Raw genomic sequence first — 14,685 nt, forward strand, 5'->3', positions numbered from 1 at the left:
AGATAATAAAACCTAACAATCAAGCAGTACAATATTATTAGTAAAACAGTATTATTTCAAAATAACAGCTCAGTTATTTCTGAAATAGAGATGAAGCTTCATGTAGCCTCTTATTAGAACTAGCTAAGCTAGCAGCGCTAGCTGTGTAAGCCAGCAGCTAGCTAAGCTCTGCTAGCTAAGCAGAATTTAAGCAGTAAAAAATATATATTTTCTTATTTTCTATAATCGTGACTGGAAGAGATTCATTCTTCATGCTTTAAAATAAATTTTGTGCTTACAGGATCCTTTATGTAGGTCATGTTCAAAATGTCCTTGATGTGAATGCTATGATGGATTTTTCAGTGTTTGGGTTCAGCTCAACCATTTGAGGTCAAATTGGCCATTTTGATACCACTAACATAAGGAAGTCTGTTCAGTTCGGCAGTAAAACATGTGACCTGATAGGGAAGACGGAAAAGCACTAAAGATGTACGGACGGCAGAAACAAAGGAGCTTTGTTACCTTTCAGTGTCAGTGACCTGTACTGATGACTTTGCAGAAAAGTACGGGGCCTCATTGTACAGTGCGTTCCTCCAAAGCTGCTTATCGGAATAAATAGGTTTCCTGATAGTAAGATAGTATTTAGGTCAATGAATGACCTAAAGAGTTCACTGCTTCCTGAGAAATTGCTGTATTCAGTACATCTTCTAAATTAGTTTTTAGAGCCTAGAAAACCTAAAAGCATTGATAAATACTAAGTAAGCCACAGATTGTCCATTCATCTTTACAGTAGTAAAGTACTAAAGTGCAGCTTTCAGACACAAAGAAATTTTCTCAAATATCCCTGCAGCAACTTATCTACTCTCAAAAATTACAATTTATAAAAACCTTGTTTTATAAATGTTTACAAAATATCGGTTTTTCCTTCAATCAACTTCTAATGTTAATAAAACCAGGGCACTTGGGCACTTTTTTTTTATCTTATTCTAAAAAAATGCTTTCATAATCCTGTTTAAAGACATAAACTCATCACAAGTCGACTTTCACAAGATTTGAATCCTTGGCTGTCTGCTTTTATCTGTGAATTGGTAAAAGACCCACAGAAACAATTTTCTACAAGTACGACAAACCAAAACAAATATTTTAACATCATTTTATTAGGACAAAATCACTTCATCCTGACAATTTGAGTTTAAATGAACAAGCCCGTGTTTTTTCACTTGCTCAGTAGCTAAATGGTGCATCTTTCAAAAATTTGATTTAAAAAAACAGTACAGTATGTAAACAATCAAAAAGTCCTATTCTGTGATATTTACAAGTTAGGAAACGTGCTTGTGATGAAAACAGTACAACAAAAAACACAACACAACCAAAAATGTAACCAAAAGTTACAACCTATTGTAATTAAACTTTCAGCAATAAATTAAATTAACACATAAAGTTAATTTACATTTATTTAAACTTTCTATGTAAGACTATGTTTGTTAGAGTAACAGGATTTTAAAAAATCACTGAAAGATATGTACAACATTTGTAAATGAGATTAATAATGAGGTGAAGACACTTTCCGGAAAATGTGTACATGGAAAAAACCTCCAATGTTTTTCTTCTGCTCTGAGTTTGACATCAGGAAGTAATAAACAGGTTTAACAATGTACCTATCAGTTAAACAAGGTTAAGAGGACTTAAAGATAAAAATTGCACTGATTAAAGTTTTTTCTTTATACTTCATCAAGCTGCTGAATAAACATATCTACACAATATCATAATTAAATAATCATACAATAGTCTGCTTTGTACATCTATGATATGCATTAATTTAAATAAAGTCTATTTTTTGTCATCTTTGGTGGAATAGAAACCTTTAAGTTTTACAAATTTGGACAAACTGACTTTTTTAATTTTGCAAGACAGTCGTATCTTTTTAAAAGCTTTTCTTACTGGTCAGTGGATGGGACTTGGGAAAATCCTGAAAAATGTCTCTTATGCATCAAAACTTATACATAAAATAAGTTATCAAATTTATGATAGCTCTGATTAGACCCCACCTCATGATGTTGTGCTAACAGATATAGAAATTCTTTAAAAGGCATTACAGGCAGTGCTTCCACTCAGGGTTTACTGTGGGTGTTATTGGCCCACTGAGGAAACGTGCCCATGTCAAACATGACGTATCCCCAGGTGTTGATGCCCAAATTTATGCAGAGGATCCCAATGATGTTCAGCATGAATCCAGCTCTCACCTGAAGAAGCAAAGAACCACATTCTAGTGAATCTATCACTCTTGGTTCACCATTTTCTTTTTAAATTAACCATATGGTTGTGAGTAATAACTAGATTTTTAAATTAGTCTCACCATGTCAATAACCTTGAGGTTTCCAAAAGAGAAGGCGATGGCGTTGGGTGGCGTGGCAACAGGCAGCATGAAAGCAAGAGAGGCAGCAATGGTGCAAGGCAGCATCACGTAAAGCGGGTGTATCTGGATCGCTGTGGCCTAAGAGAAACAAAACAAATGTAAACACCAATAAATAACAAGCATATGTGGCAACAAACAGTATGCTTCCCTCAGTTTACCATAGAAGCAAGAATGGGCAGGAACAGGGTGGTGGTTGCTGTGTTGCTGGAGCATTCGGTGAATGTCGCCACCAGCAGACTGAGCAGAATGGAGATGGCAAACGGAGGGATTTTCTGCAGGGGAGCCAGACTATCTCCAAGCCATTTAGACAAACCTGAAACCTGCAAAGATAAACATAAAGCGAAACATAAAGCAGGTGAAGGAAATGTTAAATATCTGCACAGATTATGAAAGAATTAGTAGCAAATATCTATATGGGAAGATAACATGATCATTTACCCTAAGATTATCTGACCTAAATCACACGTTCTTTAGCAAAAGTACATTTATATCAGTTTGAGATTATAGCAAAACAAAGAAATAGTGGACACCATCATTACATATTTCAGTAATAACTTGGTAAAACTGAAGCACATTTGGTTCCAGTACCAGTCAAACTCTGCTAATGGCATTATCACACATTATCTATATTTCCAAAAACATAAATGTATCCCCCAAGTTATTTGATTACATTATTAATCATAATTTAACTTAAGATGTATCATAATAATAATCCAAGATGAATCGGGTATTGTAAAACTACTTGTTTTGTTTATACAAATTACCAAAAATAAAACTAATCTGGATTATGTGATTTAGCATAAAATTGATGAGCAAAAAAATTTATAAGAAGAAATAAAAACTTTCAATAAAAATAATTTAAAAAATTCTAATTATAAAATAATAACATTAATAAATTACAGTGCATAAATATTACACCTATATGATAATTACATTGTAATTAAAAATACTTTAGAAAAGTAACAAAATAAGCAATAAGTAGAAAATGAAAGAATTCAGAAAATATTTTAGAATTGTGAATATAAAAAATATGTAAAATAAATAAAAGTAGTTTAAATATTAATACATAACCTACAGACTAAATTTAAAGCATATAAGAAATGAAATAGCTATAAAAATGAGCAGATAAATAAATAAAGTTTAGGAGAATGAAATAATTTATGGTAGTTGTGGCAGCTTACAGATTACTACTACCAGCGAAGTTGTGAATTTTAAAATGTGATGTTTCTGGTTGTTCACCTCACTGCCAGCAGCCAGAGCGAATCCTCCTCCCAGCAGCAGGATGATGTTCCAGGGCATCCTCTCATGGACCACCTGCCAGTTCAGCAGAGTTCGAGGTGCCTTAATCCTTTTACCTGTAACATGAAGAAACATTTTAATATATACACTTAAGTAATTTGGATGACAAGAAATAGGAAGGTCAGGGTAAAATCTCACCTGCCTCGGTGAAACCATAGCTGCCACATGAGGGCAGCCGAGATGGGATGATGAAGAAGAGCATCGACATAAAGATGGCCACTGTTCCATCTGACACAAACCTAAGGAAACAACGCAAGTTACTTAAAAAGGTCTCAATAAAAACGTTTGAACTATAACATGAAATAAAGACTTTAATAAAGTCTCTACATCAAGACTGCTATATAAAATATTTTGTAATTTATTTATAACATATTTTTCATTATGTACAATAACACCTGTTCAGAAAACGGTATTTACAGTTGTTACAGTTGTCTATTCCACACATGACTCCATTTTGATCTGTCTCAATCTTTAACTTTTTATCAATAGCTCAGCTTATGGACGACCACCGGGCGCCCCCTGCTGGATGGCGGCCAAACTATGTCACTAAAAGAAAGGCTGTAGCGGACGTCTTTAGTTAATCGATTTGAACTAAATTTAACCTAACACACGGTTTAGAGATTGAACCAACATAAACAACAATCTGAACTGATACTCTGTTAAGAAAAAAACCCCGGAATATTAACCTAAAGTAACATAAAATAAGGGACTCACGAATCCTCCTGGTTGAAGAGAACTGTGGCCCAGCCAGGTATGAAGCCTGGCTCTCTGGTGAACCACAGGAGCACAAGCAAAATGAAGATGGTGAGTACTGCTCCTTCAGCAAACTTCATGCCGCCCAGCTTCTTGTACTCCTCTCTCATCACTGCGTACGCCTCTTTATCTCTGTCACTTTTCACGCCACAACCAAAAGACTTCTTCAGGCTGGGTGAATAAAAACAAGCAGAAAGATCAGAGCTACACAGATAGCATTTTGATAGCATTTTTTATTTTAAAAACAAGCTATTAGATTTTAAGATGTTCAAAGTGGTCATTTTCCATAACAGTTCTCAACACAGGATAAACTAGAACAGCAGTAAAAAATGTTCAATATCAGCACATCAAATCAAAACAAAACGCAGACATGCTAATGTTAGCTTACCACACTAATGCTAGCTTAGCACTTTGTTACGAGTGGAAACATTACCTCTGGGAGGAAGGTGTATTGAAGATTCATGTTGTCTGTAAAGTTAACTGTGTATTTATTTCGTACCAGATGATCATTCGTCGTATCTGTCATTAAACTGAGTAATTTGGCTGCTGTTATATTTCTCTTCTGTTAAGTGCATCATTATCTTGGAGTTAGTTAATTTTTAGTAAAAAGTAACTGTAGCAGATGACTGGTAAGCTGTCAAAGCATACTGGTGACTATGCCATGTGTAATTTGAACCTAAATTGACTAAATAAGCAGTTTTCATGGAAAAATATGATTTGATAGATCGACATTTTAACCATTGTGACCCAAGCTGCTGGTTTGGTAATTAATTATCTGTAGAGTTGGTTTTTGGTACCTGCTTTTTTAAAATTATTTTGCGATTGATCAAAGTTTCTGAGATGGCTTGAATAAGCTCTCTGTTTACTTTTCTGGAGTTAAGTCAGTATGGCCCAGTCCTCATTAGGACATCCTAATCACAGTCATAATGTTAAGAATGTTGTGTTTCTGTGTTCATAGATCAAGACCTTGTCCCAGAGTGTTTAGTATCTGATATTACTTTTGGGTTTTTCTTGAGTTCAGCTTTTGTTTCATCAATAACAATTTAGGTACAACCAAAATACTTGAAACTGCTTCAATATATTTCATATCTCTGATTGTCTTACTTGAAGCCAAGAAACATGAACTGAAGCCAGAGCCAGGAGATTGCCAGCATGAGCACCATGTTGGGAAAAGCAAAGCCAAACCAGCTGGCAAAGTTGATCACATCCCCATTTCCAGGAAAGAGCCTTTGGAAGAGAAAATAGTGATTAGTAGAGCAGAAGCAGGACAATAATTTAAACCCTCTGAACTCATATGACTGAGCTGATGTCTCACTTGTCTATTTGACCCTTGAGGATGAGGTTGGGAGTGGTGCCTGTCAGGGTAGCAGTGCCACCGATGCTCGCAGAATAGCACACACTCAGGCTCATCCCTTTAATCAGGAGGCTGTACTTTTCCTCTGTAATTTTCCTGCTCTTCTCCCTTATGTACTCTGGAATCACTTCAGGCAAAACTATATTTCCACAAAGTGAAAAGGCTATTTAAATAATTATTTTCTATAACATGTCCTTCCAAACTACTGAGATTTTACTCACCTATTCCATTCTCCTGCTTTGTGTCTGTATTCTTCTCATCTGGGATTCCCTCCTGGATTTTTCTGCTCTCCATCTCAAACCCGGGGTTATCTTCTGCTGTGTTCTGGAGGTCTCGTTCTTCTGCCCGTGTCTCCGTCGCCTGCAGCTGCTGCAGCACAGCCTGAGAGATGGGCAGCATCATGGCTGTTGTGGCCGTGTTGCTGATCCACATGGACAGGAAGGCCGACACAATCATGAATCCCATCATCAGCCTGTGAGAGTGCAGGAAAGACGATTATGATTGACATGAGCTGCATAACACGACCCACTTTGAGATGAATATTTGTTTATTTATATTCAGTGCCAAATCCTGCTGGAATTGAAATCAGCATCTCCATAAAGCTTGTCATTTGAGGGAAGAATGAAGTGCTCTAAAACAATGTCATGGTAGATGAATGTTCTGACTTTGGACTTGATAAAACACAGTGGACCAGACCTAGGCAATGACATAACACCCCAAATTATCACTGACTGTGGAAAATTTCCTCTGGACCTCAGCAACTTGCATCGTGTCTCTTTCCACTCTTCTACATTGAAATGTAAAATGTGCTTTTGTCCAAAGACAATGCCTTGGACCCTCTGACCAGCAGTCCAGTCTTTTTTGTCTTTCGTCCAGATAAGATGCTTCTTGCAAGGTTGTGGGTCTCGAAGGACTGATTCCAGTTTCAATTTCGGGTTTTCATTAGCTTGAAATCATAATCACCAAATTAAAGAAATGAACTATTTCTTTAGAACAGATTGTGTTCATTTCTTTAATTTGAAATGAACACAATCTATTTATAGACTCTTATTTATTGAAATTTACTGATCTAGTAGAGTTTCAAACTGCACAGATCATGTTTAAAGTCAGAAACAAAATATTGCCAGAAAAGATTCAACAATTATTTTCCGATAGAGTGGGGGGATATGACTATAGAGAAAACCTTAACTTCAGAACTTTGAAGGCTCGTACAACAATGAAAACATTGTGCATTTCTGGTGTTGGTGTGAGGATCTGGAATAAACTTTCTAAAGAGCTGAAGCAAAGTCCAAGTATGAGACATTTTAAGAAAGGTCTCAAAACAGCTATTATTCAAAGTTATAAGGAAGAACAAGGGGGATAATCCTGGTTGGAAATTAAAACTTTAAGTATGATGTCATCAAGTAGGTGGCATGTCGGCGCAGGTGTGGGTAAATATATAAAGGTATGTAAATAGCTGTGTATTTTGTCTATAAGCAGATGGGAGTGTATATGGGTGTATGTATATGTACATATGTTTGTATATGTAAATATGTATATATGTATGTGTACAGATGTGTATGTGTGTGTATGCACTATTTTCATCTAGCTGAGGAAATTTTATTACACTTATTATTTCCTTTGTCAGAAAGGATACTGGATATTGAAAATACTGTGACAAATTACAGCTGGAAACGGGGTATGATTACATAAGTTATACTTCATCATACTCCTTTTCAGACTCATAATCACCGATGTGATGTGTTTTTTTTTTTTTTTGTTTTTTGTTTTTTTATTGTTTTTTTTTTTGGTGTTGTTTACACTGTCGGTGAAAGGTTTGTCTGAAATAAACTAAACTAAACTAAAAACTAAACTAAAACTAAAAACTCTTGTTGGTATAGGACTCTACTTTGGGCATTTAATTACTGAAACATTTGGATGATGATTTGTTTTATCAAGATTCAGCTGCTGATTGTATCTGTGGCTTCACAGGCTTTAAGCTCTTACAGGGCTGGACGAACACCAACCAGGAGAAGAACACGGAGAGCGATGCGTTTATGAAGGTTCCAGTGCTCCACTGCAATGGCCACCAAGAGACCGCCCATAAACAGCATGTTGGAGTCTTTCAAATACTCAATACTGACCTAAAAAAAAAAAACAAGAATATTAATTCATGTCTAAAAGAAATTAAAATTAATCTGAGCACAGTCATCCAAAGCTTCTTGTGTAATTTTTACACATTTGCTCAGTTCCTTTGTTACCAGTCTCCTTATCTTTGGGGCCAAACATATTAAAGTTACTGAAGTGCCAATTCAGATTGAGCTTTTATCTTTATTGTTAGTGCTTTAATGTGAGTCCATATCTCAAATGCACTAAACAGGAGACAGAACAACCCCTCGTTGAAGCAGGTTTAAAACTGATATATCTTATCTTAAGCTAGCTGAGACATTCTTTGCTGTTTCACACTTTCTTTGTTTTTTTTTCTTTAATGTGGCACTTAGAATTGTCTAATGGAGAATTACAACTTTCACTATGATCCTTCACTTGAAATATCATATTTTCCAGACTATAAGTCACTATTTTTCATACTTTGGATGGTCCTCCAAAATATAGACAGGTGCAACTCGAGATCTTGAGATCACCAAGAAAGCAAAACCTTCTTGGTGTTACCACTTCATACAACACCTATCACCCTCACATACGCTATATCCTCCTCACCGCTCCACCACACAGCATCCCACAATGAACCTTCATGACGCCACACTAGACCAAAAATAGATCTGAGTAGAAGCCATGCAACCACAGCAGGCTGAGAACCTAACACAAGATCACAATCAATTCACCCTGCAACCTTACAAACAAGCGTCGTCATCACTGCAGCTTCAGCCCAAGGATAACCAACACTAAGCCTAGCCCCAAGGTCACTTCCTGACCAACTAAAATATCAGCGACCCCACACCCAAAAAGGTGCAAAACCCCCTCCAAAGTACAAGCTACAACCTCCGACATACCCACCCCAATGGAATGGAGCAGGAAACGCCAGCAACCCCAGAAACCTCAGTCTACCCATCCATGAAACGACACTTGCATCAATATGAAGTGAATAGCCTTTATGTGTTATAAATGTTAATAAAACAAACCTCAATGCAAAGTTATAAAATTATTGAAAATGGCCTTTTAAGATGGCAGAAATTCCCTTTAGTGCCCAATCTCAATTAACTCTCCTGCAGGTACAAGTATATTTCTACAAACAGATCAAGAAACATACCTACTTTAAAAAAAAAACAAAGTATTATTTTTGATGGTTAGAATGTTACATAATTAAATATAAAAGTATAAATAGGAACTTTACATCTCCAGCCTTCATGATGCCCATCATTGGGAACAGGACGACGGGGAGAAGAGCAGTCACAGCCAGAGGCATGCACTCCGTGCACCAATACAAAGCCATCAGGATGATCACATAGCCACATTTTGCTTCCTGTGAATACTGCACACACAAACAAATATAAACACAGGTTAGTCACAAATATGCTTACATAGCAACCAAATATTATTCATTTCCATACACTAAAGAAAGCTGGTGGAGATTAAGTTCTTATATTTTAGCTCCAGGATTAAACTGATGCTTATGAAGAAATTTTGCTTATGCACAGAAATGTTGTGTTTATGTTCATACAAATTTAAAATAGAGGTCTGAAGTCATCTTTATATTAGGATGAAGCACATTTTTTCCTCCCATCTTGGTCATCAGTCAATAATCAAGAACATTCAAACTGAAGTAGTCAGTGAAATTTACTAGAAATCCTCCAAACCATTTTCAGCTGAGGATTAGACTGCAGAGTTGTCTTTGCACTAGTCCTGAATTTTGGCATCAAGAGGTGAAAGACCTCTGGAGAACAAATTTGCAAAACTAAGACTCACAAAGAGCCTATTCTGCTTTAAGGACTGGATTAAATTCTGCAGGAAGTTGAAGGATGAACAGTAGATACCTGTTGTAGGGATGGAAATCTTTAAACTCATTTGTAAATGAAGGGAAAGGAGAGACATCATGTTTGTTATTGCATGTAGACCATGCAGGCTTGTCCAAATGTTTTGTGACATGGACCAAAATCATTGAAGTAAAATGACTTAAGGCCAAACAAATGGATTTTTACTCACTCGACAATAGACTAAACATTCAATACTTAAACAAATAAAGCAGTCAGATTTGTTGCTGGAAAATTGTGTGTAAATTATTCTAGAATCTAGATCCAAAACTTAAAAAGTGGTCTGCAGATTTGCCTTATTAAAAATGCTTTTCCTATAAAAATAGAACACGGTTTAATAAATCCTGATGAATAAAATCAGAATTTAAGTCACTCTTTCTTTGAAAATGCTTGCTGTATTTAGCCAAGCTTATTAAATTAATTAAAAGCATATTTGGGTGAAGCAAAGTTTGCTTTTGAGTAAAAATCACTTCTTGAAGAGAAGGCAAAAAGCGAATTCTTTGTGTTGCAGCCAATCTTTTACTTGTGATCATTTTGTCCTAATTAAAGACAGAAAATCTTTAATTACGTGTTTGTTTTTACCTTTTTCCTGTTTGAAATAAAAGTATCGGCCTATATCAGTCTTTCTCAAACTGTGGTCTGCGGGCGCCCTCTAATGGTCCGCGAGGTACTGCATGCGTTTATTTTCCGTTACGTTAGCTCTAGGCGCGACGCTACAGTTAGCTTATTGTGTTTATAAATAATAATGGATAAATGGCTTAAGATCGGGTCACTAAAAAGAAAGGCAGAAGATACCAGTGAAAAGTTTCTTAGGGTGAGTTGCAGAACTTTTATTTTTGAGCGTTACCATAGTTACCGGATACGTTACCATATCCCTGTATCCCCAGGGATACAGATCTCGGTCTGCGGCTGTGCTGAATGCAATATGGCGGTGAGCATCTTAACCCCTAAAATAAAATTATTTATGTTGGACTATCTACTGGCTGAAAGAAAATGTTTGTTTTTGCCAACGCAAGTCGATATTTCTTTTATTATGCTTCTAAATTACAAATGGCCCTAAATAAAACATTATTGGAAAGTTTAGAATCCATACTTTCAAAATCTGTAAATAACTCAAAAAGCCCCCAGGTGACGTGTTCCTGTTTTTAATGTGAACAGCGCCACCCTTCACATTCAGAGGAACAGACAATGAGTTAAGAGATTAATATTTCAATAACATGGGTTATTGTGGGGGCAATTTCAACTTAGATTGTCTTTGAGTGTTGATAAAAGGGGTAAGTGGTCAACAGCTTGAAAAAGTGACACTGATCTATATCAAATACTTCTACAGGAAACCCAAATTTGTAACTTTCTTGAACTCGGGCCACACTTTGGACACCCCAAATGTAGACAGTAAAGCATCCATGCAGGATTACTTCTCATCCAGTAGATTTGGTGTCTAAGAACACAGGATCAAATGATCTACCAAGAAGAATAATCCAGGTTTAGTATGGCATTGATCCTTTCTGTTCCCACCATAATGAAGCACTGTGTCACAGAGCAAAGTAATAAAGTGGCTCAAGGACCATGGCATTGATGTTAATCTCATCTGCAGTAATTTCTCGGAAAGCATATTGGGTAAAAGATCTGAACAAACTGTGATCAGCTACATACACCAATAAGAAAAGTATGGATCAATATCCGTCTGGAAGGGACAAAACGTTTGACTGTATATTAAAAACTGATGCTCATTTTATCACATTTTACTCAAGCAAAGGCACACAGAAGCAAAGGCAGATGCTGAGTTACTGTAAAGTTATACAGCATTCATGTTCTTTGTCTTATCTCTGCATCTCTTTAAAAGGTAATAAGACTTTAGACAAGCAGATAATCAAGCAGATAATAGCAACCCTTGATCCTAAAACAAACTGTTGTGCTCTTGTCTCATAAGACAGTATTTATAGTTCCTCAGAAAAATATAAAACACAGTTTAAACTATCCGACACAAAGGTTCCACTGATAAAATCCTTTATGCAGGTTCCAAATATTTATTCACACCAAAAATATTGAACGGTGGGTATTAATTGTAAATTTCATATTAGAAGGTAATGCACCATCTGCCTTCATTATTTATTTTTGATAAACAGTAGTGAGTCTATTTGAGTGTCTCAGTCTTATGAACCATTTGAGCTTTTTGTTGGTCAGTTTTTCATAACATTTTGTAACTTTTAAGCTTTATTAGTTCAAAAACAAAAAAGAAAGAACATTAAAAAACTTTGACAAGGAAGCTTTGACAACAAGACATTAGAGTCGGCCAGGTTTTGGATTTTATAAGAAATCTGGTCATGGATAAAAACCTTGTCATTTACTTTTCAAAAATGGCTGTAAAGGATTTATTACAAAAACATAAAAATCAAACTCATCCGAACAAACAACAGCATCAGATGTGTAGAATAGGCTCAATCCACATTCATGTGATTTCAGTAATGTTGACTGTTGATGAAAATGGCCTCCAATAATAAATTATAAAAACTAAAATATTTAACATTTTCTGAAACTAATTAACTTTGTTTTCCTTTCTTAGTCCCTCCATAAACTGATCAAATGAAAAGAAAGTTTTGGGTTGTAAAACCTAAACAGCCAGGATTACATTGATGTAACTGTTAACCATTACAGACATTTTTTACTTTTGAAGAATTTCAATCTATCATGCTGGTTTACATTTATCTAATGTAATTATACTTTTTTGGTCTTCTTTTCATTTGTATCAATCAAGCAAGTGATTGCAGAAGAAAACATCATGTTTCCTAATGCAGTTATTTGAGATAATTAAGTAACTTTACAGATTGTCTGGAGATGTTTTGTTGTTGAACATGTAAAATGTTCTTCCTATAATCTCTGTAATTCATTTGCAAAAGTTTTGCCAAGAAATTTCATGAAAAATCAATCTCAGTATGTAAAGTTGGTACCAAACAGCTTTAGCTTTGACTTCTTTTAACATTTTCTGCCATTTGGTGTGATTTTTGGAGGAATATAAACATCAGATTGGATGACAAGTTCACAGATTGACCAAACATGACTAATTTTCAGCTGACCACTACTTGTTCTCCTCTCAGTTTAGACATGTTGTCATTACCTGGACGTCTGACATCAACGCTTTGAGTCAGAACACAGTCAGATAAATGGGAAGACAGAGTGAGATAAAACAAAAATTACTCTGATTTCAACAGTGAAGCTCATTCTTACTCACTTCTGGGTGAACGGCCAGAGGCAGAGGAAGAAAGGCGAGAGGCGTGACGACGATGATGATGTAGTTTCTGTGGTACCACAACCACTTTAACACATCCAAAATCCTATCCATGATGATCTTAAAACTAACAAAAAACACAGTGTTAAAAAACTCTGCTAAAGCCTGGTAGGTGCGAAGCTGATCCAGACACAGATGTTGTGTGAGGAAGAGGAGGAGGAGGAAGAAGAAGCCGGACAGGTGGGAAAACTTCAGCAAAGATCCAACAGTGGAGATGTGGAGGAATCTGCTTTGGTTAAAAAAAGAAAAAGCAAATGCAAGTTACTCTCTATGTCTAAGTTAGTACATCAAACATTAACTCAACAAAAAATTGTCCACAATCCTGGACAGGGAGGGAAATGAAGCCTCTGGTAAAGAGGGAGGCAGCTGTGCAAGAAGGGGGCGGAGTCAATGATAGAGTCAATGATAGACAAACAATGGTCAGGTTTATCAGGTGAAAGAGTCCAGCTCCATCATGTGTAACCAAAGGTCAGAGGGCGTGCATACAGTTTAGATGGAGCCCACTGACAGTCTGAAATACAAGATCTGCTAGAGTTCGGGTTTCACAAACTGAGGTGAAAAAACAGGCCAAGTTTTACTTCTGAATGTGTTATCCAAGATGTTTCAACTGGGAAAAGCAAATTAAATCCTAATCAATAGTTTCAATTACTATAATTTATTGATCATATGAATTGTCTTCATTACTTTTGTTGTTTTGTTTTAAAGTTTCTTTTTGCCTTGCTTTTAATTTTCACACCAAAGCTCTCGTTTCATATCAACTCTCTAGTTAAATGTTTTTATCAATAAAATAAATTCTTGATCTTTAATGGATGTGTTTTCAAACCCAGCATTAAACAAAATTATTAAGGGGGAAATAGACTTGAATCTAAACTCTTTTACTGACTAATATAATAAACACGGTCTAAATCGATAATTTCACATAATGCCATAAAAATGCTATCTATATATTTAGTTTTTAAATATGTCCAGAATGTGTAACACACTGGTAGTACCTTGCTCCTTTAAAGGTATAAATATTTTAGTTTCTGTTGTTTCTATTTCCAACAAAACTGGTGAGTTTGTCTGTTACTGAACATAAGATTAAGAATCAAATTTGTATTTTGTTTCATTAGGACTGCAGTTTTAAACTCTTAACTGTTTAAAAGGGGGAAAGATTGAGCTTTTTATTCTCCTGAAGGCAAATAAATTTCTTTAGAGGAACCCAATGCTTATGATCTGTAGTTTTAGTGTGCATGTAGTGCAGTCGATTCTGAATATGAATGCAAAATTTAACAGCTGTGAAATAATAAAAAAAGAGATTTCCCTCATAAGTTTTTGTGTGTTTTATAAATTACTTATTCCTGCACTTTATAAGTGAGATAAGAGATTGTACAACCCACAACTATAAACCAAAACAGAGATGTATAAAAAAAAACAATTGTCAGACTTGCCATCTTGGAATAAAAACAAACCTTGTTTTTGGTTATCAACATGCAGTTATTTTGCATTCTTACTAGAAGTAGTAGTATAGTAAAACAAGAAAACAGTAATCAAATGGAAAGAATATGGTTTTATTATGACACCATCACTATAATATGTTCATTTTAAAAACCAAATAGGTTTTTTATATGAGTGAATATTCTACAGTATA

The 14,685-nt window shown here is 35.5% G+C and overlaps 1 protein-coding gene across 1 annotated transcript; it reads right to left on the reverse strand.

Annotated features, from left to right (window-relative positions):
* Window positions 1-1,118: 1,118 nt before the first annotated feature.
* On the reverse strand, window positions 1,119-13,375 carry LOC106907017 (solute carrier family 13 member 2-like). The gene is made up of 12 exons (XM_014972518.2): window positions 12,999-13,375; window positions 9,133-9,270; window positions 7,788-7,924; window positions 6,023-6,273; window positions 5,763-5,940; window positions 5,552-5,674; window positions 4,409-4,618; window positions 3,833-3,933; window positions 3,635-3,750; window positions 2,554-2,715; window positions 2,336-2,473; window positions 1,119-2,222 (listed from the first exon to the last, which is right to left on the reverse strand). Exons 1-12 carry the CDS (start codon window positions 13,107-13,109, stop codon window positions 2,091-2,093), a joined length of 1,797 nt encoding a protein of 598 aa, XP_014828004.2. The 5' UTR covers window positions 13,110-13,375; the 3' UTR covers window positions 1,119-2,090.
* Between the last annotated feature and the right edge of the window lie 1,310 nt (window positions 13,376-14,685).

This window comes from Poecilia mexicana, unplaced genomic scaffold (genome assembly GCF_051168715.1).
Source record: "Poecilia mexicana isolate PSO_F unplaced genomic scaffold, ASM5116871v1 scaffold_14, whole genome shotgun sequence".
Taxonomy (NCBI): Eukaryota; Metazoa; Chordata; class Actinopteri; order Cyprinodontiformes; family Poeciliidae; genus Poecilia; species Poecilia mexicana.

Coding starts and splice junctions, on each gene's coding strand:
- LOC106907017 (XM_014972518.2), bottom strand. CDS start 13,109: ATGGATAGGATTTTGGATGTGTTAAAGTGGTTGTGGTACCACAGAAAC. Junction 5,675..5,762: donor CTCAAGGGTCAAATAGACAA/GTGAGACATCAG, acceptor TCTCTTCCAAAG/GCTCTTTCCTGGAAATGGGG. Junction 4,619..5,551: donor TTCATGTTTCTTGGCTTCAA/GTAAGACAATCA, acceptor TTATTCACCCAG/CCTGAAGAAGTCTTTTGGTT.